General features: G+C 40.2%; 1 protein-coding gene across 1 annotated transcript; it reads left to right on the top strand.

Annotated features, from left to right (window-relative positions):
* Window positions 1-1,884: 1,884 nt before the first annotated feature.
* LOC144076235 (protein Wnt-2b-A-like) lies at window positions 1,885-14,976 on the top strand. Its single transcript, XM_077603912.1, has 5 exons — window positions 1,885-2,382; window positions 7,147-7,367; window positions 8,834-9,111; window positions 9,980-10,244; window positions 13,182-14,976. Exons 1-5 carry the CDS (start codon window positions 2,213-2,215, stop codon window positions 13,409-13,411), a joined length of 1,164 nt encoding a protein of 387 aa, XP_077460038.1. The 5' UTR covers window positions 1,885-2,212; the 3' UTR covers window positions 13,412-14,976.
* The last annotated feature ends 7,736 nt before the right edge of the window (window positions 14,977-22,712 follow it).

Genomic DNA, 22,712 nt, shown 5'->3' with positions numbered 1-22,712 from the left:
CTTGAGACACAGGGGGAAATAATCAGAACAGCGAGATGTTGTTGTTAGTTCAATCCAAACTTTTACTGTAATGATTCAACACACCTCCCGTGCTTCAAGCTATTTGCTAAGACATCAATAATCGAATACCGATCTACTTTAACATGCCCCACACTTGCCATGTGGATCCAAGGATCACCAATCGAACACCGATACACACATTCAATCCAAACTCGTCATAGCTTCTTTACATGCAATCGTTAATAAATCAAACACTCTAGCATGTCACACTAATAAATCACACACTCTAGTATGTCACACTAATAGATCAAACACTCTAGTATGTCACATATCCATAAACGTTTCACAAACTAGCAGTTGGCAAATCACAAAGTCTAATCCTGTAATTTTAATTCCAATAGGGATTTACAGATTGTATTTTACTTGTTTGTGGGTCAAATCACTTCCCCGCCTGCTATTAAGCCAATACAGCAAAGGCCATTGAGAATTTCAAGTGGCAGCTCACTGGCAAGCATTTGGACCACCTGCAGGAGTAAGGTAAATTATATGTGCGTGTCGTTTTTATTTAAAAGCTGTCTCAGCGATTTGTCTTGTACACATGTGTTTCATATTTTAAAAGATTTCGTTGTTCCACTGGACGATGTGGCTCCGTTCACTGGCCAACTTCTTGGACTATTTGTGGTGCAAGTACGACACTGCAGGCGTCGTGTTAAAAAAGTGCAGCAGTAATATGTTGTAGTAGTATCAGCTTTGACTTGCAATAAACTGTTATCCCTTTAATTATTAGTTGCAAGATAATTATGAACTGTTTTTATGAATGATTTATCACCTTGATGACCGACTTTGTATTAATGAATATGACTATCTTTGATAGATTCCTTTTTTTTTAATCACTACATAAAAAAAATATATGAAACATGAAAATAATACAACAATTACAAAATAAATTACAAACCTCAAACAAGATAGTTAATTTAGAAGGAGAAAATGCCTTCTTTCGGTAGACATGACCAGATAAAAAATATAATTAAAAAGCAGAACTTCTGAGATCTTGGAGCATACGAGACCTAACATCCCCAATACTAGAGCAGTATTTGAGTCAAATGCATTAAGACCCTAACAGAAAACTTTATTAACATGTTTGAATTTTGTGATGTAGAGTGTACATTTCTAATATTATAAGTGAAAAGACAAGATATAAATAAGATAGAACTATATAGATGACTTTCATGTGAAACACTGTTACACAAAGTATGGGAATGCCTTACTTCCTAGACCTCTGGTTATAAAGAAAAAAATGCCTGAACAAAAAAACTGTGAATACAGCCATTGACGATAAACGTCAGTCACGTTTTTATTGAAATTTTTCTTCACTGTATTACTCATCATATTTTTTCCAAATTGTTCAAAATTATTCTTTCAGCTGGGATACACTGCTGGTCTTGCACTTTAAAACTAAAGGACAAGTAAATATTAGCAATAGGAACAAGATAATCAGGAAAACAAGATAACACTTTTTCCCACTTGAGTTTCCAGTGATATGAAATGAAATTATTTTGGTTATTATTGTCGCTAATATAGCAACTGCAGCCGCTTTAGCATCCTCATATGTGTCTTGTTACCTATTAAAGCGCATTGGGGAGGGAAAAGAAATTTATTGCCATGTACTGGTTTGTTTTACTGGGGCATTACTGAGCCAAAGCCATACACACTTGCACACGTACTCAAACCTCTTCAATATCTCCCTACTAGTCAGTCAAACGGACTCAAACCCCATAACCTCCAATGGGCGTTAGCTGGTGCCCTCCCCCCATCTACCCCCGTCTCTCCCTCTCTCTTTCCCCCTCAGCTCCGTCAGTGCGTACTCCGCTCTGATAAAGGACTGGTTGCGTCCAAGCATCACTCCTGGTACGGCAGTAAAAGAACCAGCTCGCCTTCAGGACAATACTCCTTTTTTCTTTTTGCCCTCTGAATTGATCCCAAACAAGGATAAACTCGCCCACAGCCGCAAAATCTGCGGCCTGCGCACTTGTGTCTGGTGCGCTCAGGTGAGGTGGCGCAAATGGCATCCAAGACGCGCACATTTCGCAACATGGTGCCGCACGTTGGATAACGGCACCTACATTTTCTCCCTTATCTTCAATCGCTCTTGACGGCTTCAGCCAGATTTGGAACAGTTTTTGTGAGAGGGAAACCACAGAAGAAAAAAAACATGTTCACTATCAACGGGATTCTGAGCGCACGGGCAGCCCCGATTGTGAGTCGCGGTCCCCGGGGGATGTCATCCAAATCAAGGCAGAATCCAAGAGTCACTTCCAGGATATATTTTGCGTGTGTTTTGCTGCTTTTGCTGGTCACACCACGAGTGGAATCTTCATGGTGGTGAGTTTCTGGCTAATTACAAAAACTCGGAAGATTGTATTGGTTGTAAGCGGGATTTTTTAAAAATAGAGATTTAATATCTTATATTTTATCATTCGCTCATCATCTTGACTCAACTTCAGTTTTTTTTCTCTTCTTTTTGCCAAACAATCCCCCTTGTGAAGATGAGTGGGTCCGAAAATGAATGAATGCTCAACAGTATGTATGAGCTTCATCGTCAAATTATCTGCCATCATAAAGGAGGATTTTTTTTAAATCAGCTGGGAATGGCATTAGCAGTTAAATTATTTTGAACAGGGCGGCCCGGTGGAGCGAGTGTTAAGCGCGTCGGCCTCACAGCTCTTGGTTCCTGGGTTCAAATCCAGGTCACGTCCATCTGTGTGGAGTTTGCATGTTCTCCCCGAGCCTTAGTGGGTTTCCTCCGGGTACTCCGGTTTCCGCCCACATTCCAAAAAGATGCATGGTAGGCTGTTTGGACACTCTAAATTGCCCCTAGGTATGGGTGTGAGTGTGAATGGTTGTCTGTCTCCTTGTGCCCTGCAATCGGCTGATTCAGGGTGTCCCACGCCCCTGGCCTGGAGACAGCTGGTATTGGCTTCAGCACCCCCCGCAACCCTAATGAGGATAAAGTGGTCCAGAAAATGAGATGAGATTATTTTAAACACACATGCATGAACGTTTAGATGTGTGTTTAAACAAATATGCCTCCATATATTTTCACCATAGAATGCAATTGCTGCAATGGATAAAAAAAAAACGTAAGTTAATTTTTTTTTTTTTTAAATCTATAGCAGGTGTGTCCAAACTTTCCGATAAAGGCTCACAGTGGGTGCAGATTTTCATTCCCACCGATCACAACGACACCTTTTCACCTATCTAGCAACTTAAAAGTGTAATAGTTGCAGTCATGTGTCTGTTTTAGTAAAAACCTCATCGGTAAAACAGTTTATGCTGGATCAGTTTTTGTTTTTGACAACTCTTCTACAGGGTTCATAAATTTGCTGGTTGATGGTCAATTTATTAGGTGGGTTTGTTCCTGTTAGGAGCCTCTGAAGCATGTAAATCTCTCAATTTTCTGATTAAACAACTAACATACTATAACTGTTTAATTCGTCTCATAAGCATGTTGATTCAAAATACTTCTGGGGCAGCATGACTCAGTGGTGGAGTACTCATGTCCCAACCAGCCGCCCTGATGACCATGTCAAAGCGTCTTTGAGCAAGATACTAATGATGCTGCATCTTTTAGTAGGTGAATGAGGAAATAGTGTAACAGCACTTTCTGTATCTTGAAGGTAGAAAGGCATTCATCCTGCTAAAGGCCTTCCAAGTGACATCCTTCCAAATGTGACACCAGCTCCTCCAAAGCTCTTGAAGGATTCAGTGCAAGCCTGTCTAGTATTCCTAAGCGATGTTCTTGAAAACTACACACGAGCTACAAACTACACAAAGCAAAAACAGAAAGTTGTAAAAGGCATTCAATTCAGCAGGCACTCCAGATGGTGTCAGTCCACAAGTCCATGAGTTTAAGGGAGGTAGTGGGCAGGCTGGTTATCTCTGTTCAGCTACAACATAGACTCTGTGTGATTCTGCTGTAGCCGTTCCAGAGAAGACTTGTTTTTCAATGTAACCATGGAGATGACCGGAATTAACAATGCAGAAAGTTTCATCCATCAATCACACATTTCACAAGAAATGAGGCAGAGCAGAATTTAGTGTTGGAGAGATACATCTTGAATTTTGTCAGACGAACACGTACTACGTGGAAGACCAGGAATCAGAATATATTAACAGGCTTCCCAACTCCCTGAAAATCGCATCACGTTTTCCCAAAAGAATGTGTCGTTAAAAGGTAAACGGTACAGATTCAATGGAGCATTTCGCTACTTCTTTCGGTGATCAATTCATGGGTTATGACATTCTTTCATTTAATCTCAACAAGAATAAATTATCCGCATCTGGAGATTACTTACAGAAAGAAAGTCCACAAAACCAAAAACCAGTGGTGTGCCGTCAGGGCCTTCAAGACCTTCTCTGCTGGCCTAAGAAATATCTGACTCACAGACTGATGTTAATTATATTTTGTCCATGAAACCAAATTGTCTGTTAGCTCCCTTTCATTGCTTTCCCCTTGGTTGCACTGCTTCCAGATGTGTGTTTTCATATTGAAACATTTAACCAATCACATTTCAGCCATTATTTGTTGCCAGGGTGAGAAATCTGCCTCAAGGCCTTCCCAATCAGTTCTGCAGGGTCTGCTGCATTAAACAAGCGTCGATAAGACTGTTGCTTTAACCAATCAGAATTTGATTTGGCGACACCAAGGCCTTCTCGCAGGCTTAGGGATACGTCATTGCCTTCTCGCAGGCGTAGGGATACGTCATTGCTTTCACCAACTATGATTGGTTAGTGATAGAGTGGACTAGCCAGAGCTACCAAACTGTATCTGGAGCGAGCTGCACAAGCAAATATATTGTTGTGTTGATTTAATAGCGGTTTTGTCAACCCGCAATGGCGGAAGGAGAAGAAATGGATTTGTGTGCAGATTTACTGTCAAAGACATTTTCAAGAAAAAAAAGCTGAACATCATTAAAAAAGGTTGGACAACTCCAAAGCAAGCAAGCCTGTCACAACCGGGAATGAACATTTTCAGCACTAAATCGAATAAAAATGTATGCCAGAAATACGACCAGACAGACTCGACTTTCAGCATTAGCTTCGATGGCGATAGAAAAGAAGGAGGGAAGAAAGGAGGATGGATATTGTGTACAGGTACAAAGGATTTTTTATGAGTAAAATATGGCTATATTCCTAAATAATATTTCAATTGTATGAGGTTATTATTGATGTTTTTTTATGTGTCGCAGCTGTAGCTGCAGTAGAGGTTTTATAGCCATAAAATAGTTTTTGAGGGTTGGGTTGATTCCGTCAGCTGAAGGCGTCGCTAGGAAATTCACGGACTGCCACTGGCAAAAACAATGCACACCCTTGATCATCAGTAAAATTGCAGTGTTGCTACCTTATGACAGAAAGATTGGTGAGATCGTAGTGGAGAAAAATGAGAAAACATTGAATTTTGGACCATTAGAATATGAGGATCTGCAAGTGGTAACGTAAACACAAAAATTTATAAACTAATTTAATTCAAAACACTTACACATTCTGTACCTGGTTTGAGTTAATAACAAGAGAGTTATAAAAGTTGATAGGAAATTAGTAGGGAATCATCATCTGTGATGCATATATGTACCTGTAAATTAAGAATCCCCATGTTGTTCAATGATCATTTCTGATGTCTTGGTTGAGTAGCTTTTACAAAATGCGATTTTTGCTCATTTCGAAATGTTTATTTCATATTAATAAAAGTTGTTTTTCTTCTCTCCTGGGTATTGGTTTTACAGAAATTGTAATTTTCATTAGATTTATTTTTCAAAATTAATCTATTTAGATATTTTATGTACGATAAAGGGTGACAGTAAGTGTCATCAAAGAAATACTTATTTTCTATTATCTAGCGGTGATCCTCACTTTTTTGTGTTATTTTGTGAGGTAAGGGCCATCTTTGAGAAACTAGTTGGCCCATTGTTGATTTGACAAATGAGAAAATGTGCTGAATAACCTTACCGGTCAGAATTGGAAGTAAACAAGGAATTTGGTGAATTTCCATCTGAATGATGATCCTTTTCTCTTCTGATTTCTGCATTTGGAGCTGGCCAATTCCTGTTCTAAGTGGCTCAGCGCATGCAAACAGAAAAACACGCATTGTAGATGAACTAATTTGTCAATCATGCAGAGAGTAATACTGATGTTGTCATTGGCATGTTTTCAAACATGCAAACATACAGTAACATGGCAGCCAGTGGAAGATCTCACAGTCCCTGATCTTCTTCCCCTTCTTGACTTGTCTCCCTACCATCATCCACCATGTAGCACACAAGCATGCTGTTTTAGGTGCGCAGACGGTGATTTACAACCCAATAAACTCAAGTCCCCTTGACTCTCAAGAGAGAAAGAGGCGAAATTAAGGATGCGTTGCTGCTCGGCTCGTCCTCGCCTTTGATGAGCACTCTCTTGGTCTTCCTCACCTCTAATCCCTCTCTTGCGGGGTAGAGAGCTGCCGGTCGCCGTTCACCTTCATACGAAGGACCTCGTAAAACGACCACACAGCTATGCACTTCATGACACCCCCTTCAATGACCCTCTGAGGTGATGGACGCTCTACGGCACACACTTGCACATATCACTTTCAGACATTACCGTGGAAAAGCTGGCTGCAGTGTTTCATGTCTGTTTTATGAAGGCTCTGTGGAAGATTGGACAGAGCGTGGGAGAGACATGAGTGAAAAGAAAATGAGAGTTTAAGGGAATCTCAAATGGACAGGGTTTTACTATGAGGCCCCCTGCCCTGATTTGTGACAGTGTGGTTTTCAACTGCCTCATTGGGAAACATTTCAACATACGTCCAGGTGGAGAGAGGTTAAGTGCCTGTTTATTTGCACAGAAGGGTAAATGCTATTCTCCTACCTCCTCTACACAAACTTTAAACCATTAAGTGTTGTAGACTAGGACTCCAACATTTTTTAACCACTTTCTGTACCAAATGCTATCTACTCATCTTTAAAGGTCTCCTGTAAGGAAATGTCAAGCCAATGAAGGTGGATCCGAGCTTGAATTGAAACAAATTTTGCTCTCTTCACATTGTGTCAGGATATATGTACTGGTAAACGTGAGTCAGTTTATCACTAGTGATTTTTCCATGCACAGGTACATTGGTGCATTGGGTGCCCGTGTCATCTGCGACAACATCCCAGCCTTAGTGAACAAGCAGCGGCAACTATGCCAGCGCCACCCCGACATAATGCAGGCCATCGGAGAGGGTACAAAGGAGTGGATCAGAGAGTGTCAGCACCAATTCAGACACCACCGCTGGAACTGCACCACTCTAGAACGAGATCACTCTGTGTTCGGACGTGTCCTGCTGAGAAGTAAGTCTGTCGATAAGTAAATCCTATCGATTTACGACAACGCTTTCCTTAGGCATAATGCGGCAATGGAACCTAATGCCTTAAATTTAGTGGGACAAAAAAAACAAACTGGGGCAAACAGGCGACTCTATTCCTAAAAATTAGATTGATAGAAAACCATTGTAAGACATCATCATTTGATATGGAGATACATATAGTGTGTGTGGGGAGAGGGGAAAAACATTATTGAAAATGTAAATATTTGGAGAGATATTCATTGTCAGACAAACAGCGCTAGTTGGAATGATGAACAGCAATGCCCTCCTTTGCCTCCCACACAAATACACCCATGACACCCACTGCCCCCCTTTCACTTCACCTCCCACCCCCACTAATGAAACAAGACATTCCAGACAATGTAGAGTCAACAGGTTGGATAACAGACTATTCTTGGCTCTTTTATTTATTATCAGCAATGTAAAAGAGACTTGAAGTGGACAACCATGTATTCCCTGTTAGAGAAAAGCTTATATAAGAATGTCTGGGGTTTAGACAAAAATATGAACACTAGCAGCTAAAATACAGATACAAGCCCCCAGTCTATCAAATTGTCCATCTTTTTATTTTGCTCATAGGGCCGAAACTGCAAATCTACGACTGAGCATTCTTGGTCAATCTTCTGGGGATCTAAACCTGCATTTCTTTTTTTACTTGACAAAAGAAAGCACACATAGTTATAGTGACATATTTGCATTTTTTCATCCGAATGTTTTTCATTAAAATATTTACAGTAATTATGGCTTTAGTACTGTGCTATTATAGATGAATGAAATATCAAGGCACATTCCAACTTGGATATAAACTTAAACAACATCACACCAAACTAAACGTAAAATATTTAAATGCTCATGCCATAATTGACTTTATTACTTGCCTATAGTAGCATTTAAACATCATTCACCTGGAAATGCCATTGGTGCCTAATAATACAGCTTGTTTAAACTTTATATTCAATTTTGCAAGAATGTGCTCTGAGATAGATTTGTATATTTGGGATATGTTTGATAATGTGACAGGCATGTTTCCAATGGTTATTTTAATACATATTACTTGGCGGGAGTATGAAAATGTTGTTTGCATTCTCACAAATGTTAAGAAATTGAATTGAATTGAATGCTTTTATTGTCATTATACAAGTACAATGGGATTTAAAGGTTCACCATAGCATGCACACCTAAATAAGTACTATTGATATACAATAAAAATGAAGGGAGGTAAAAAAAAGTGACTAAAGTGGTTAGAAGCACAGGAGGTAGCTACGTTGTTTTAGTGCAAGTATCAAAGTGCAAGATAAAAATTTGCAGTGCTAAGACTGAAATAAAAGTTGGAGAAAATTCCTTATTGATATGCATCTCACAGCTTTACAACTCAAACAAAATGCTGTGATATGATGGCTCTTCCACACTTTCTTTATGTCGCTGTTGCAGGCAGTCGTGAAGCAGCTTTCGTCTACGCCATCTCCTCCGCTGGGGTGGTTTATGCACTTACTCGTGCGTGCAGCCAAGGCGAACTTAAAATGTGCAATTGTGATCCACACAAACGTGGCCGACACAAGGATGAGCGAGGAGAATTTGACTGGGGTGGCTGTAGTGATAATATCAACTATGGCATCAGGTTTGCCAAGGCTTTCATAGATGCCAAAGAGAGGACGGTCCGTGATGCACGGGCACTCATGAACCTGCACAACAACCGCTGTGGCAGAACTGTGAGTATAAGGTCATTCTTTATTGAGCCTTAATAGGGGAGATATTATACTGCATCCCAATGGCACATATTTAAACTGTGAAAACATACAACACCTTTTGATCAATGATATTATGATCACTCAACACCAAAAAGAAGTGTAGACTCTTATTTTAGAAAGTTTTTCTCCCTCATCAGAAGAACAATGGCAAATGAAAAATGTCAAAACAGAATATAATTACTTTGACATCAACATATGCGTATTTTTCTTTTGTGACATTTGAATCTATAAAACAACAGAAACAAGATTGACAAAGGGATTTTGATAGCAAAATAATAACTGAAAATAAACACAGCAAAAAAATACTACTGCAATGCTATCATAATCACATGACATAGCCTTTTATGCCTTTCACATTTCACTCAATAATCTGTGTCATTTTTGTTCTCACAATGGCAAAACACAATCAGAATCCAATATGTAACTAGACGCTGTTTTTGAGCATCCATAAACGCTACATACTCTGTTTTTCGAATTTGTTGGCATTTCTCTTCCTAATAGCCGATGTGGCAAGGTGAAATTATCAACCAAGTCCTTATTTAGAACTTGAACATTGTGCTGATCTCATTACCATGGCAGGGAATGAATTAAAACACACAGTTTATTTGAATATGTTGCTGATTCCTGTTCTCAGAAATCAAGGTAACATTGTACAATGTATTACATTAAGTAAATAGTTTTGTTCATTTCGGTAGCCTGTGAATCCCTTTCATCCACTGATGACGCAGGGAGAAATGTCTTTAACATATTGTTTAGTCACAAGATCTAATGATGTTCAACTCGGACAAACTAATAATAATGGACTGCGCACCTGTCTTTACTCTTTTAGGCCGTGAAGCGTTTTATGAAGTTGGAGTGCAAATGTCACGGTGTGAGTGGCTCTTGCACACTGCGAACATGCTGGATGGCCATGTCGGACTTTAGAAAGACCGGCGACTACCTGAGGCGGAAATATAACGGCGCCATCGAGGTGACGATGAATCAAGACGGAACAGGCTTCACCGTCGCTAATAAAGCTTTTCGGAAGGCCACCAAGAATGACCTTGTCTACTTTGAAAACTCACCCAATTATTGTCTGCCGGATAAATCAGCAGGTAATCTTCTTCCTCGTTGATAGATGGGCCCTGTACATGTTATGTGTGTATATTAATGTCTTTGTTTGCGTGTGGATGTCAATCACATCAGTCACAGTTGGCCTGCTGTGTGATGTCTGTGTCAGTGGAAGCTAATATCCATCAAGCCTGGGGGACATGGTCATTTTGTGACCACCTGACCTCTGTCAGTCTCCGCGAACACAAATACACACACCCGCTGGTTGGAGCATGTCTCCCCACCTTCACCTAATGCACCCAACTAGTTATGACGGCCTCTTTTTGGTGAGCCCATGGATGAATTGCTTGAGCAATCTTTAGGGATCAACACCTCTGTCTGTTTTCCCCTTCATCACTGTCGATCGGTACATCCTCCCCCTCTTTTCTCACCTTCTCAGTGGAATTCACAGCCTAAGGACACAAGCAGCTAATTAAAAAAAATCACTTCTTTTTGTTTGCCAGTCTCTCTCGCTCTCTGTCTGTCTGAACTAAGCGTAGCTGGAGGGCAGAGTGGGCCTCAGAGTGTGAGAGCCTGTCTGTCTGTCACGCTCCACTGTCCATTCAACCATCTCACACACACACACACCCACACCCAATGTGGCTTCAAAGGGAGCAATGGCTTGGGAAAGGCAGTGTAACTATAGGCTACTCTACCAACAGCACATAGCTGCGTATGTGTCTCTGTTGTTCTCTGCACAGCTTGTTGTGATAGGTAGCAGTTCAAACACGCAGCTTCTCAAATCAAACAGCGGCAGTAATCTCCGTGTGGGTGACATTCACACACCTCACACAAGCGCAGTCATACAGACAGAAACATACTCAAGTATTTCATGGGTAATACCATCTTCTCATATTTAGCCATGTGTTAGAGAACTCATCAGACTGCGCTTCAGAGAGCAGATATATACATATAATGATGAGCCCAAGCATACCGTAAAAGCAACCAATTAGATTTTTAAGGCAAAGAAGTGGTATGTTATGCAGTAGCCAAGTGAGTCACCTGACTTGAACCTGATTGCACATACATTTTACTTCCTGAAGACTAGTGAAGGTGAAATGGTCCCAAGAACAAGCAAGAGGGGAAGACAGTTACAATCTTTTGCCTGACAGTGCAATATTGGGGAAGAAATCCAGAATTTTCTGATGTCTAACATTTTCAAACATCAATCTGTCCTCGATTGCAAAACACCTATGATCCTTTAAAAAAGGAGAGGCACAAAGAAGAACTTTTGTGATCCCTTCTACATTGACGTGTTTTTAATTTCAATTCCTTCTAATTAAAGTTAAAAGTCTGCACAGTTTTTTTTCTTCAGTTCAATCTATTGTAACAATCTTTAGATACGAAAGGAGGTTTTTTTTTTGCATTGCCCAATTTTTATGGGCACAATTTTCCATAGATAAAAAGCATGCATATATTACATACAACAAAGTGACGTCCATCAAGCTTTAGACTTGAGACTAAGTTTTTTTGACTTCACGAAGATGTGCTTCTTCAATACCTTGCATTGTTTGTTCCTAACCGGACCCATCCACCTAGTATATTATAGGAGTACGATATAAGAATATGAATCAAAAAATTTAACCCGCTATGTTGCATTTCCATTAGAAAAGACAGACTAGAAAACTAAACATAAATATTAGCAGTGATCATGTGAACTTACAGCATGTGTGTTCTACAACCTGTGTATGTTACATAGCCAAAACACAGTCTTCAAACGTTTCAAATTGCACCCTGTTAAGATGGTGGCCAATCATAGTGGTTCTGAAAGATAGTTTGAGTGAGGCTACACATTGGGCAAATATTTTTGGAAAAAGACAACGCTTCCCCAGCAGCTGGAGCAGTGCTTAGCCACACCTTCAATAATGTTTCATTGATTGGACTGCAGGTTCTTCACCCCTTTATATATCTTTTGAAGAATCTGTAGCCTAGAGGTTCACTTATTTTTCCCTTCTCTGTTCTGTGAATGTTTTCAGGTCTAAATGATTGTTGCAAGGTAATTTCATATATTTCCATAGATTGATGTGTATGAAACGGAAGGAAAAAGTTATATTTATTATTAGTACTGTTCTTGGACTTTCAAGTGTTAGCAAGAGGAATGTGCTTAAACTACAAGAAATACTACAAATAATAGTCCATATTTTCCTATTATAATTATACACAAAACATTTAAACAATTTACTCGAGGTAGATCCAAACAAAGTCAAGCAAACAGTGTATGAATAGGCATAAAGATAGGAGGTAGCATTGAGCTGTTTATATAATGCAAATGCAAACTCTTTTATGAATTAAGCCTGCACAGCAAAATAGTGGAACAGCAGCCGGTACTAACGTAACATTAAATCTTTGTCTACATTCAGGATTAGTCTCTGAATTTATAGTTGTTGCCTTTGGGCCAAGATATGTGGCTAAGGTAACAACCTAACTTACAAGAACAACAACCGACAAAGCTGCAAAGCTTTTAGAAGACTTGGTAGATTGTCCACCACTCACAAACTCAAAAGACTGCATGTACAATACATTGCAACTCACTCCTGTTATTTACCAAAGGATTCAACCCATCCTCCTGTACTGTTCCACATTTCTTTACAATGCTTTCAGTCACCAACCGAGCCGAACTCACATGCATTGACAAAAATAGTTGCCAAAATCATTGGTCTCCCAACATCCAACCTCACAGAACTCAAACAATATCTGTTTAGCAAGTAGCTATCATAACACAAGACTCCACAAGGTTTAAAAAAAATACTAGATTCATTGTTACCTCCGTGGTTACTCTGTGAATAGAACTGACTCATTTTGGTAGGGTGGTCTAACAGCAAATGTGTTGAGCATTAGTGATTGGGTGCTCGGGCCCAGTACTTTGCCAATATGGGATGTAATTCATAGAAGAAACCTACACATAACAACATTCGATACGACTAACATAACTTTCTCTGCAGGTATCATCGGCACCGCCGGGAGGCTGTGCAACAAGACATCGCACAGCCCAGATGGATGTGAGGTTATGTGTTGTGGACGGGGTTATGACACCACCAGAGTCCTGCAATTGACCAAGTGTGAGTGCAAATTCAAATGGTGCTGCGCCGTGCAGTGCAAAGACTGCATGGAGGCTGTGGATGTGCACACATGCAAAGCTCCTAAGCGAGCTGAATGGTTGGACAAGACCTGAGAGTAAGCCCCCTCCCAGAGCATCCTGTGATGTAACCCCACCCCTTCCCCTTTGCAGGCCATCCTGCAGAAGACGCCATTCTAAAAAAATGTGTCTGAAAGTGCTCTGCATCTCCGCCATCCCCCCGTCCTCTCTCGGTTCATCTTTGCAGGCTTATGTACCCGTTTGTGTCAAAGTTGTAGAACTCATTGCCCTCAAGTATAAATACAAACCCATTAGCCCCTGTTTGCAAACCGCTGGGATCGGAGGATGAACAGTGACAAAATGCAAACTTGGGGTTCAGAAGGATAGGCCTCAAAGTTTCAGTCCAGTGGAACATTTTTTTTCCAATTGTTTTTGTTGTTGGGTTTAGATAGTTTGCTGCTTTCATAATGCCTAAAGACACATTCTCAAATTTAACTGAGCCTTTGAACCAGTATTATAACAAAATTGTTGGATAGTCACATAGTTGCCTTGACTTTTATGAAAGCAGAAGTGAAGTCTTTAATTCCAGCAACAATTGGTGTTTTTTTTTATTATTTTTATTTTTTTATTAGACTGTGCACTTTGACCAGTGGACATTGAAGCTAAAGATGTCAAAAAGAGGACTGATGGAGAAAATGGAAATCGATATTGTTTGAAAAAATGGACAGATAAGTCATTGAAATGCATTTGAATTCATTACTGTAAGGGAATAAGGAAAGCCTTATTAATGATTTATTTAAATTTTACTAATTGTTGTTTTTCCCCGTGTTTGAACGTGATGCACTAATGACTGATACAAAAACGCTCTTGTTATTGTAAAGAAGCAAATGGTGTCAAATTAATGCCAGAGATAATTTGTGGTTGCGAAAAGAATTTGTGCTCATTAAAAAAATAGTAATAATAATATATGTGCTCAAAATTTTAACCAATATCCTGATTGGCTGTTTGTGCCAATGCTTTGACATGGTTGGCTGCAATTAATAAAAGAAATCAAATTCACACACACAAAATTCCTTTCGCCCCCAAAAATTACACAAATTATCTCTCGCAATTTGGCTTCATAGAAGCAAACCTGGATCATCAGTCTGTCACACAAAAGCCACAAATCTCTAACACATTTCATAACTTTACTCTTCAGCTTGCTTGTATAACTTGTGTACTATATGGCCTTATTCAACAACAGATGTTCATATGAAATATATCGTATATTAGTATGACACTAGATCTGTGTTTCTTTTATTTCAGATTTATCACAGATTTAGCAGATGATAAATGGGTGATTTATCAGCAAATACCCTAATTGTGAAGTTAGATTAGATTAGCAGCAAACAAATACCTGACATTGAAAACATACAACTGCAATTTAACACGTTATTACAGTTGAAAACACATGTTTACATACACTAACATAAGAAAATGATTATTTTCACCTCACTGTTTGTGTAATTAAGAAACACATACCTATTCCTGGTTTCCACTGTTTGTGCAGTTATCTGTCAGAGACGATATTTGATATGCACTTGTGTTGGAGTCAAGACCAGTTAGGGCATCTGTGAAATGTGAGGAAAATTATGTGAATAAATACAGTAATTGTCCTTTCAGGTGTTTGTCATCCGCCAAACATTGTCTACAGCAGGGGTAGGGAACCTATGGCTCGGGAGCCACATGTGGCTCTTTTGATGGGTGCATCTGGCTCTTTGCTAACCTGTAAGCTAAAATATGGAAATCGCTGGTGACAGAACTGAGATATTACATCTCTCATTGATTAGCAACAGCATAAGAATCTTTTAAAAAATATTCATTTTTTCCACTTTAAAAGTGGTGAAATTACCAAAAAAAATGAAAAGGCACTCATTTACATGTATGTATTTTGACTTTTAAATTCGTAGTATGGCTCACAAGGAATAACATTGGAAAATCTGAATTGTTTGTGGCTCTCTTCGTCAAAAAGGTTCCCGACCCCTGGTCTACAGGTATATTTAGCAATATTTGATAACGACAAGAAATCTGGAGTTCTGTAATTGGCTGGCCACGTTTCAGGGTTTCCCCCTCCTGGTGCCCGTAATTAACTTGGATAGGCTCCAGCACCCCCATGCGACTCTAGTGAGGATAAGTAGCACAAAAAATGAATGAGTGAATTATAATGCAATATGTATTTAGTATACTTAATGTATGTATAGGGAAATATTTTCAATGGTTGCTGCCTGACCATGAAAACTAAATCAAATAACATAAGACTGGCATACAGATTCATTCACTCATTTTCCAAACCGCTTATCCCAGCTAACTATGGGCACCAGGCTGGAAAAACCCTGAATTGGTGGGCAGAGCACAAGGAGACGGACAACCATATACGCTCATACTCACACTCACACCAAGGGGACATTTTGACTGGGAGGACATACAAACTCCACACAGGGAGGACCAACCTGGGTTCCAACCATCGACCCCAGAAATGTGAGGCCAAGCACTTGCCCCCCAAGCTCTGACATACAGATTTAAAATAAATGCTGCAAGAACTAAAAATAAAATATGGAAAGTTCTTAGGGATAAAATTTAATTAAAAAAATCTTCAATCACAAGTTAAATTGCTCACACACGGTACCACAACAAGCCATGCCACCAGCAACATAAGATTATTTTATGTCTGGTTTAGTTGATTAAAGAGCCTGGCCTCACATCGCAACCGTCGTCATTTATAATTCCAGGTGGGTCCCAGCTAATGACAAGATGGCTGTAATTACACAGGGTTGTTGATAGCTGCAGTTTGGAGGCAGTCATGCTACATTTAATCAAAGGGCAAATATTTTTCAGGTATTTTCCCAGTGTTAGATCCTTGTGTTTGCCAGACTTCCAGTCCAGATGATGCTCACGATGACAGGAAAAGAACAAAACACGAGCCAAAAAAAATTCAATTTTAGTGGTCCCGTAGACAGAACTGTCTGTCATTGTCAGGGTGGTTGAGGGGTTTTATCGATCATAAGATCACAGTTCTTAAAATTAAAACAAAAATCAACAATGAAAGACTTTGGACTCATGAGTTTCCATTAGTACATTTCCTAGTCCATTAATGTGGTGGTGAGTGGCGGTGAGTCCGTGACAATAAAAGTAGTTGCCCAGAAAACAAGGTTTTCTTCGCTTTTTGATATAACATCGTACTCTGTAAAACCAATCTGACTGAATTGTGAGAACTCTGACAACTTGCTCAACTGAATGTGTGACGAAAGAACAAGTCAAATGGATGGAAGAGATAGAGAAAGAGAAATGTATTAGGTTCCCTAAAGGCCCGGTGGGCATGCTTATCAGTAGATCCTAATCTTTGGAGAAAGAACCTAGCAATTCATCATCATTACCAGACCCCACCTGCCACGTCCCTCCCCAAACACCTCCCTCCAGCTCCCACCGGGTGCTCTGGATGCCGCCCTGGCTTGGAGGTAATCCAGCCAGCTAACCCACCAACAGCCACCCAATGACCTTCACCTTGGAGTGGTTTTAAGACATGCGATATGTTTCACACACATAATCACTTGCACGAACATGCGGGCCAGGAAACCTGCCTCTCCTCTGTCCGGTGCCAACTGTCCCTGCACCTTGATGTGTGAGTGTATGTGCGGGTGCGCGTTTGCATTTGTTTAGCCTTTTTGTAGCATTTGAATGTAAGAAAAGGGCACAATATACCCTAACTAAAATTATATTTGAACACATACATTACAATAATCCCGAAAATATCTAGTAAAATACTGTACAATAATGTTTTTCCCCACTGGAATGTACAAATCCTGAGCCAAAGTGAGAGTATTGTTTGGTCTGAACGGGATGGGCTGTGAGAGTGTGTTTATCTCCCTTCTTCTGAGGGAATTTACAGACACACCTCGCAAGGTACAAACAACAGTGACCTAGAAAAATAGTCGAAATTCCATCAACATACCATAGAATCGGGTTGTTTAAGCAGACAGCACACACTGATACACAAGGAAAGACAAAGGTGTGTGAAACGGGAGGTCAGGGTCAAACTGTGTGGGTCTCACAGACGTTGAAGATACAAGTGAATGAAACCAGCTGACAAATGTGGATTTTGACACCAACCGCGTGATACTAGGGCTACTTGAGTTTTTTAATGAAACGAGAAAGTTCAACTCTTTGCAGCTAGCATGACTATGCACCTTAGGCCATGCTCAATGTCCTTTAGGAAGGAGTAGCCAAGCCAACGTGCTTACGTTTGAATTTGCACGGCTATCAGAAAATGAAACAAACAGAAGCACGTTGCCCTCAACTGGTACTGTCCAATCTATCAACACCGTTTGACCTGTCGCTGCCCCACGTCACCCATCTCATCGTGCACCCCCCCCCCCCCCCCCCCGCTTTTTGTCTTTAGCGTCGTCGTGAGCCCCTTCCACACACCTACACATCACTTTTGTCTTTAGTCGTTGTCATTTTGTGAAGGGAAATTTGGTAATGGGTAATAATGACGTAACAACAAAGTGATACTAACATTTCATTGGCGAAAATTGTACTACCGTTCATAAAATGTCTACCAGTGTGTTAGGCAGCCACTCCCTAGAAATATTGGCTTTAATTTGGTTTTTCCACATAATTATACATTAGAAAACTGAAATTCTGTTTTTTTCATGTCATTAGAGATGGATTTTGCTGGGATGTTGTTCGCTTTCCCTTTATAAAAAAAAACTCTCTGGGAGGACATCTTGGATTATGGGGTAGCAGAACTGTAATCCATCAATATATTCCTAGAAGAGTGGAATCTGAGATCCCAAAAGTATTTTTGCTAAATTTCAGGCTGGCGCATCGTTTTGTATCATTCTTTCACTAGAATTAAAAGGAGTCCACATTCCACCAGTGCTGAGGAACATGATCTTAAGCAAGGAGACAGTACAGTAGCCTTAGTCTCCTAGTAAACAAAGGTAAACAGAGCAAGTGCTTGGCATGAAATGGAGAAATACTGTGCATAAAAACATTTACACAGAGCTGACATGGGAACAATATCATTTCACTTTTTACAATAAAGTGCTGGTGGAACAAAAACAAAAGACACAAAGTCATCTGTCCCTTCCCCGCCGACGGTGAACTTGTTTAGGCTTCGGCCTCATTCGCCCAGCGTGACCATAATTCGATCAAGTCTTATGAAGCTCTCGTGCCAACTCTAACATTGCAGTGCAAATCAAAATACAAAGCTGTTATTTAATACACCATCAATGCAATTTGATCTAACCCTACAGGGTGGTGTATAACTTGTTAGATGTAACTAGTATGAATGAATGAAACCATTTTCCTGCACCTAATATCTGACTAGAACATTGTGCTATTCCTTGGCCAACTCCAGGCTCAACTCCTCAAGCGATTCATCGTTCCTCGCAAATGATAAAAAAAATATGACTGTGAGGAGTTATACAGCCGTGTTGCTTCACCATTTGCGTGCAAATATCTGCTACGGTGATGCTATTTATGTTGGGAGTAAATGAGTAGACTTAAAAAGATCCATGGGTGTAAAACTATTAAGCCACAATTGTTCTATTATACTAAAATGTCTTATTGGAAACATTAAAAATTGGCATTGATAGAAAATCTATAATATTTAGTATATATAAATCCTGACCTATAGAGGACGCCATGTGCCATTACGAGCACAGTGTACACTGGGGGATGAAGCAATTCTGGTGCCCTTGGTAGAATAGCTGTGCTCAATACTAGGGAGGTAAAATGTCACACTGTGCTACCTTTGATAACAATTTCCAGTCAGATGGCAACAAGGGGTGAGAAGCCAGTCTAAACAACTTTCCTGCTGACAAGAAGAGGAAAAAGGAGTGGGAAGATGCCTGTGGATGGACAGAACGTCTGCTGTGTTTTCAAAAATTTTCACCTGAAGCAAAGTTAAACTAATACATTTCTTAATTAAAATATTTCAGCATGTATTTTTGTTTTACTTTAACTGTGCATTGTAATAAAGGGACAAAAGAATCAAAATATTTAAACGTTTACTTGAAATTTGCAAACTAATATATTTCATCTAACCGCGAAGATGACCAGATTAGTGCCATGGACCAATTTGTTGCTTAGTTAGGTGACAGAGAATTTTGATATCCTCCAGTCACCAGAAGCATTTCATGACAAAACTTGATCTAGCTCAGACTCCTCTCGTGCGAATACTGTGGGCTGGCAGCAGATTCAATGGCATGCTACAGTGTACATTACACATACGAAGAGCAGAGATGCTCGCATGCAAAGTCCACACATGAAAGCTGCAGGATCATAAATCAGTCACAGATACACAAATGTTACTCTATATGTGAAATGTGTGGATAGAGGAGCAAAAGCAGGCGGAATCATATTTTTTGCACTCAATCTGCTCCAAACCTAGTAAATAGTCATCCAATAACACAGGCAAGGATGCTTTAATAGCTACACCAAAATATTTTGCAATACCTTACTATAATATGCAAATTTGCTCTCTTAGTCTAGTCTTAAACCTGTGATTGTTTGTTGGAGTGTAATCTCATTTTTTGTCTGTTTAGCAACAGTGCAAGTGCACACCAGCATCTCCGTACAACTCGACACTCCGGCAATCTGTTTTCAACCAGGTGGATTATTGATTTCAAAACATGCACCACCTAAAATGTTCATAATACATAGTTTAAACTTAAAATGAGAGTACAGTTCTTTTTGAAGAGACATGATATAATGGTCTGGCCAGAAAATTTACATTTCCTATCTCTAGGATGAAATAACTTTAAATAATGTGCCGTAAGAATAAGAAATATTAGTTATCAAAATCTAATTAAACTAAATTAAAAGAAGATGAAAACAAGTTATAAAAGCGACTGCAGTGATGTGTGCGGTCTTGAGACTAATAGATGTTTGAAATACTATGACTCGCACATTTGTCTTCACTCAGAAACAGCATAGAGCATCACCAAATGTGGTGCGCTACTCTGGCATTGATTGTTTAGATTTGCATGTCTTCACGGTCATCATTGTTTGTGTGCCTTGGCCAAATAAGAATGCCTATTGATATCCGCTATGGATTACACAACACTATTATGAAAAGTATTAGGGACTACAACACCACAAACTCCTCCATGAGGCACTTCAATGAAAGTGATAATCACATTCTATTCATCCCTTCATTTTGTCTCATCACCTCATCTCATTTTCTGAACCGCTTTATTCTCATTAGGGTCGCAGGGGGTGCTGGAGCCTATCCCAGTTGACTCCGGGCCAGAGGCGGAGGACACCCTGAACCGGTGGGCACCCTCACACCTGTACCTAGGGGCAATTTAGAGTGTCTAATCAGCCTACCATGCATGTTTTTGGAATGTGGGAGGAAACCGTAGTACCTCGAGGAAACCCACGCAGGCCCGGGGAGAACATGCAAACTCCACACAGGTAGACCGACCTGGATTTGAACCCAGGACTCGCTAACCACTCGCCCCACCGGACAACCCCCTTCATTTTGTATGACACTTAAATGCAATCAGGTCAAGGTTCAGCTGCAGTGTATTCCAACAAATTTGATGGGCGGTAATGAAAGACTGTCATTAATATTAAGAGAAGTTTCCATTATTTTGTGCCTTTAAGGCAGGAGTCGGACACCCAAAAGGTTGAAAGAGCCATATTGGACCAAAAACACAAATATGTCTGGGGCCGCAAAAATAAAATAAAAGCCTTATATAAGCCTTATAATGACACAGTATGAGAATGCTAGACTACATGCATACAAGTGTCAAATTTTGATGCATAAATCATGTTGTCCTTACTGCTATCCAAGCCAATGTTTGTGTATGTGTGTCTTTGTTTTGTTCTTTATCTGACTCAATGAGTGAGTAGAGGTTGGTTGCAAGGCTATCTGTCCCTATCAAACACCCTATCTGTCTCTGTCAATGTGCCTCCAAACACACAACATCGTACACAGACACAGACTGTGGCATCCAATCATGTTGAGAAATAAGTCCAACCTTAACATGGTCACGTTGGACATGTCAGACATGTTAAGGCTGGGCCCACAAAATTATGGATAAGGACGGCGCATGAGTTTGTGAAAAACTGCTGATTTATCACATTTTTCAAACAAACAGAGCAAAAGATAAGTGCTGTTATATTCAAATGGACTTATAGGATTTGTCGGTGTATACATCTGTGCATGAGATTGTACATGAGGATGCCAAAACAGCAGAGGCTGTTCCTGTGCAGATTCTCCACTTTTTATTTCAGACGTGTTCTCTTCTCTTTCCTCTGCATTTGTTAAAGAGAACTATAAAGTTGACATTAATGTGAAAATGGTTGATCAAAGCATCTAAATATATACAAATTACAAATTTATTAGAATTTAAACAGTGAAATAGATACCACTTATAGGCGCTGCCATTTCGGGATGAATGTGACATTGCTCCATTTTTTTTAGCTTACCTGACCGCATTATGTGATAAACAGGTCGAACATGGCTTTTGTAGCACTTAGTGTGTAGATCAGGGGTGGCCAAGTCCGGTCCTCGGGAGCTCCTATCCAGTCTGTTTTCTATGTCTCCCTCCACCAACACACCTGAAGCAAATAATCGGGATCGGTATGAAGCTTGTGGACAGCTTGCTGATGAGTTGATGACTTGATTCAAGTGTGGTAGAGGAGGGAGATATGGAAAACAGACTGGATAGGGGCTTTCGAGGACCGGACTTGGCCACCCCTGGTGTAGCTAAATTGGTGGTGGACTATTTAATTTAAGGCGGCCCAGTGGGGCGAGTGGTGAGCGTGTCGGCCTCACAGCTCTAGGGTCCTGGGTTCAAATCCAGGTCATGTCCATATGTGTGGAGTTGGCATGTTCTCCCATTGTGGGTTTCCTCCAGGTACTCCGGTTTCCTCCCACATTCCAAAACATGCACGGTAGGCTGATTGGACAGTCTAAATTGCCCCTAGGTATGGGTGTGAGAATGCATGGTTGTCCGTTTCCTTGTGCCCTACGATCGGCTGGCCACCGATTCAGGGTGCCCCCCACCTTTCGCCTGGAGACAGCTGGGATTGGTTCCAGCACCCCCCGCGAACCTAATGAAGATAAAGCGGTTCAGAAAATGAGATGAGACTATTTAATTTACCCCATATCCTGTTCAACCTGCACACTATTGCTTACTGGTATGGGCTTTTCCATTTTCTTTGTTTTTTTAAGCAAAACTCTGTATCAAATCTATATGGAACAACTATACACTACAAGACTAGGAGCACACCAGCACAGCAAAGCATCAGAGCGGGAGCCACAGATACACTACACCAAAAAGAATTACAGCAATATATACCAAAATTTACAAGCAACTTGCATGTAAACAACACCATCACAACA

This window comes from Stigmatopora argus, chromosome 1 (genome assembly GCF_051989625.1).
Source record: "Stigmatopora argus isolate UIUO_Sarg chromosome 1, RoL_Sarg_1.0, whole genome shotgun sequence".
NCBI classification, from domain to species: Eukaryota; Metazoa; Chordata; class Actinopteri; order Syngnathiformes; family Syngnathidae; genus Stigmatopora; species Stigmatopora argus.
The sequence above is the reverse complement of the archived record's forward strand: the minus strand, read 5'-3'. Positions and strand labels throughout refer to the sequence as shown.